Genomic DNA, 4,409 nt, shown 5'->3' with positions numbered 1-4,409 from the left:
TGCTTAGTTTCCCCGATGTATAACTGGTCGCAGTCCTCCTGGCACTTAACAGCATATACAACATTGCTCTGTTTGTGCCGGGAAAATTAATTAACAATTAATTTCATTGTACAAATACATCAAAAGATGTGAATTGTTACAGAAGCTACAACAGCATTAAAGTACTCATGTTTAGTTAATTTATCAGTACCTCCATTTTACATCGCAACTATTTTTAAACGGGTCTAATTGGTTAAAGGTACTTGTTTGCAATGTCAAAAAAAATCCTAATTAGGAAACAAAATCTGCACTTTTTTCCTCATATTTTTGGGAAAAAAATGTGAACAGTTGCCAGCGACCACTTGTTTGTTTACTTACGGAAACAGCGAAAGTGACTGAAAATCGGTTGACGACGACGACCGTTACGAAGAACTAGGGATGCACTGATACAAAAATTTCAGCCAATATCGATATCTGATGCTATTAGTGTTATGGCCGATAACCGAAGTTGAACAAACACACAAGGTACACTATATTGCCAAAAGTATTTGCTCACCCATCCAAACGACGGGGGGCAGAGTCTGGTGCAGATGAACTTGATTGGCTTGCACAGAGTCCTGACCTCAGCCCCATAGAACTCCTTTGGTATGAATTAGAGTGGAGACCGAGAGCCAGGCCTTCTGTCCAACATCATGTGACCTCACAAATGCGCTTCTAGAAGAATGGTCAAAAATCCTCAAAAACACACCTCGAAGCCAGAAGAGTTGAAGCTGTTCTAGCTGTAATGGGTGGACCAGCGTCCCATTGAACCCTATGGATTAGGAATGCGATGTACCTGAAGCTCATATGTGAGTCAATGCAGTTGAGCAAATACTTTTGGCAATATAGTGTTAGTGTATTTATATACATATACACACAAATACTAGGGCTGCACAATATATAGAAAATTTATCGTCATCGCGATAATAGCTTGTGCAATATGCACATCGTAACAACTGCATAAACTGCAATAAATGATTGACTCAAAAATTTGCATTTATGCATTTTGTCATTCAGATGGAAGCTTGAAACATTTCACCAATCAAATAGAGCCCTTCATGTATTTGGTCAATTAAGAAAAAAAAATCAGGCTGGAATGGAAATGATTATTTTTTATGTTGTTTTTTTTGGGCTTTGAACCCAGAGCAGAAAGATATCAACACTACATATACAGTACATACATATATTTTCATTTATCGCAAGTCATATCGTCATCGCAATTTTAAGCACTGCTATCTCTCATCGCATGTTTTTCTAATATCTTGCAGCCCTAACAAATCCACAAGTCTTTTTGTTGATACCGTAAAAAAAATGACCAAACTGCTGACATGACTCTCTACTTCAGTTATTCCTGGCTGCACATGATCAAACAGATACCACTCGACAAACCATTTCCCCTACCAAAACAGAAACTCAAAGCTAACAAGTAGGAAATCAATATCAGACGTTAATATCGGCCCATTTTTACTTATCGGCCGATACCGATGTTACAGCCGACATATCGTGCATCTCTTTATGAGCGAGACATCTGACAATTTTGATGTATTAGAACATATTTACTCTAAGACTCATTGAGTAATATGCAGATAAGAGTTTGTTTACATACAATGACTACTTTTTAATGGGAGCTTAATGAATGAAAGCCTAAATATTGTTTTCATTCTGTCTTTCTCACACACAACTTTCAGAGTCCACTTTGGCATGAATGGATCGATGCGGATAAATCCCACTCAGACGAAGGTTAAAACAGGCTTTGCAGCAACGCTGGAAATACACCTTACCAACGACATTGTGGCCTTCTTTGACAGCACTGTAGAAATAAGGTAATGGGGACAACGGGATAGGCAAGATAGATTGAGGTGACAGGAGTTCACCTTGGGGTATGAGTCTGATTCAGTGAGTGTGTCCTACATTAGGCTTTGTCTGAAGACAGTGGCCATTGTTGCATGAAAAATGCTCTTTTTTTTAGCTCAACATTTGTTTTGATCATGGTTTGTTGTGTCCTGGTGTAATGCGTGGTAGCCAGACGGACATTTATTTTTGCTGTCTAAAAATGTCACCTATGCTGTCCYGTGCCATAATAAAGAAACTGAAACCGTTTTGAAACACGTAACCTCAATAGAGCTCCAATTGACCTGGTGCAAACACCAGTGGCCGTATGTTTTTGAAATTCTCCCAGCATTAGACAGCTGTGTTCTCGCAGGTTGACGGAGGACTGCGAGCAGAAGGTCGGGGCGACRGAGAGCCTGGATATATGCTCCTCCAGGTTCAGCCTCTCCCGCTCCGAGGAGGCGGTGAGGAGCCAAAGTGGCAGGATGCTCTGCGACGTTCTCCTAGACCAAGCCGTCATGCCGGGAGTCGGCAACATCATTAAAAACGAAGCCCTGTTTGACTCGGGCCTCCACCCAGCCGTGAAGGTATAGAAAAGATGATGGATTGTGCTCTGCAGAGGAATAAAAAATAAAAAAAAAAACGAGGGTAAAAATGCAAGACAACACTCGCGGGGAGAAAAAAAAATGTTGAAGCTTACTGAGCGATGCATTGAAATGAGGAAGGTGAAATAGAAATAAGACAAACAAGCGCATTGCGGCACATATTTTCCTTCCCTTTTGTGCAGTTTGGAAATGAGAATGTTCTCATGAATGCATATCGGTCTKTATAGAGACTCAAAGGACTTTCTCYCTGATTTGTAGGATATTTACCTTTTTCCAGTTTGAATGAAAGGTCCAAAACTCAACAAAGCTTAGGCGGAATATGTCTCTATATAAATCTATTAACTTACCCTTGCAGTTTCTAATACTCGACTATTACTTGAGGCTTTGTTCTGCTGGGCTGTCTGGCCTCTCAAAGTGTATTAGCACACTGAAGCAAAACATTAATCTAAGACTTTTGGCCTTCTCTTCTTTTGGGACCCTGAATGTTCATGAGCTTCCTCTCTATTACCAAGCTTTTTTTGTATCCTAAAAAAAAAGAATCACTTTTTTATGCTGTCAGATCTAGAATAAACTCTTTGTTGCCTTAGCTGTGAGTCCTGGGATTATACAGTATGTGATATTTATTCTTTCCACTTTTTAAGCCCTTTGTCTTCAATCATGCCTGTCGTTTTTCAAGTGTATGTGCGTGTGGTATCGATTGGCTGATTCTGAATTGATTGTCTGTAATTTAAAATGAGAGGCCGTACAGGAAAAAAAAAGTATTCATCCCCTGGCATTAAACAATACCTAAACGCAGCTTAATTTCTAGGTGCAGCAGTTGACCGAGGAGCAAATCCGTCATTTGGTGAAGATGACTCGAGACTTTACTCTACTTTTTTATAAGGTTAGACTTTTTTTATTTTAATAAATATCCTAATTGGTTCCAATATTGCATGGAATATTAATGCATGGAAAAAGCTGTAAAGTGAAAACATGATCAAAGTGCACAAAACGACACCGTTTCTCTCCAAGTAAGAAAGTGGAGTTTTGTTTATGTTTTTGTTCTGTTTTTCTATATATATATTTCTTCGTTTCCAATAGTGTCGCAAAACTGGCTCTCCTCTTTACAAACATTACAAAGTCTACAAGCGTTCCCAGTGTGGCCAGTGCTCTCATGTCATCACAGTGTGTCGTCTCGGAGACAACGGCAGGATGACTTACTTCTGCGAGCGCTGTCAGAAAGGAGATCCCTCCGGAGTTGACATCAGGTAGAAACCCTTGTAGATCGTTGGCACTTTGATGGGAAAAATATGGTTTTGCATTCTTGTTACAGCTGCTTGCCTTAAAGTTTTGAGGCGTTATTCTAAAATCTGATAACTAACTTGAGTTAAAATTTTTAATCAATGTAAAAAATATAAATATATCTTTTTTTTTCACCAATGTGAACATACCTAGGTGAGTTAAATTTACTATTATAATATTTAAGGTATTATTCAACTTTACTATTTCCTCCTGCTTAAACTTCCATCCATCCATCCATTTTCTGTACACGCTTCTTCCTTTTCAGGGTTGCGTGGGTCACTGGTGCCCATATCCAGCAGTCACAGTGCGAGGGGCGGGGTACACCCTGGACAGGTCGCAAGTCCATCACAGGGCCGGGGGATGAGAATAATTGCCTCCAAATCAGAGACCATGCTCTTGAGTCGGAAAAGGATAGAGTACATCCTCTGGGTTGGGAAGGAGATCCTGCCCCCTAGTGGAGGAGTTTAAGTATCTCGGGGTCTTGTTCACAAATGAGGGAAAAATGTAGCAGAATTTTGTGAGGAGAATTTGTGCAGCCACTGGTGAAGCTCTCAATTTACTGTTCGATCTATGTTCCTACGCTCATCTATGGTCAAGAGCTTTGGGTAGTGACCGAAAGAATGAGATCGTGGATACAAGCGGCCGTAATGAGTTTCCTCTGCAGGGTGTCTGGGC

At 40.2% G+C, this 4,409-nt stretch overlaps 1 protein-coding gene across 2 annotated transcripts in view; it reads left to right on the top strand.

Annotated features, from left to right (window-relative positions):
* The window catches only part of neil3 (nei-like DNA glycosylase 3), a 19,839-nt gene that overhangs the window by 5,551 nt on the left and 9,879 nt on the right, over positions 1-4,409 (top strand). For both annotated transcript variants that reach the window (XM_014001976.1, XM_014001977.1), the window contains 4 exons: positions 1,707-1,841; positions 2,222-2,435; positions 3,262-3,336; positions 3,534-3,700. In XM_014001976.1, the coding sequence (XP_013857430.1) occupies positions 1,707-1,841; positions 2,222-2,435; positions 3,262-3,336; positions 3,534-3,700 (591 nt within the window). The remainder of the gene's footprint in view (positions 1-1,706; positions 1,842-2,221; positions 2,436-3,261; positions 3,337-3,533; positions 3,701-4,409) is intronic.

The sequence above is a fragment of the Austrofundulus limnaeus genome, unplaced genomic scaffold (genome assembly GCF_001266775.1).
Source record: "Austrofundulus limnaeus strain Quisiro unplaced genomic scaffold, Austrofundulus_limnaeus-1.0 Scaffold11, whole genome shotgun sequence".
NCBI classification, from domain to species: domain Eukaryota; kingdom Metazoa; phylum Chordata; class Actinopteri; order Cyprinodontiformes; family Rivulidae; genus Austrofundulus; species Austrofundulus limnaeus.
The sequence above is the reverse complement of the archived record's forward strand: the minus strand, read 5'-3'. Positions and strand labels throughout refer to the sequence as shown.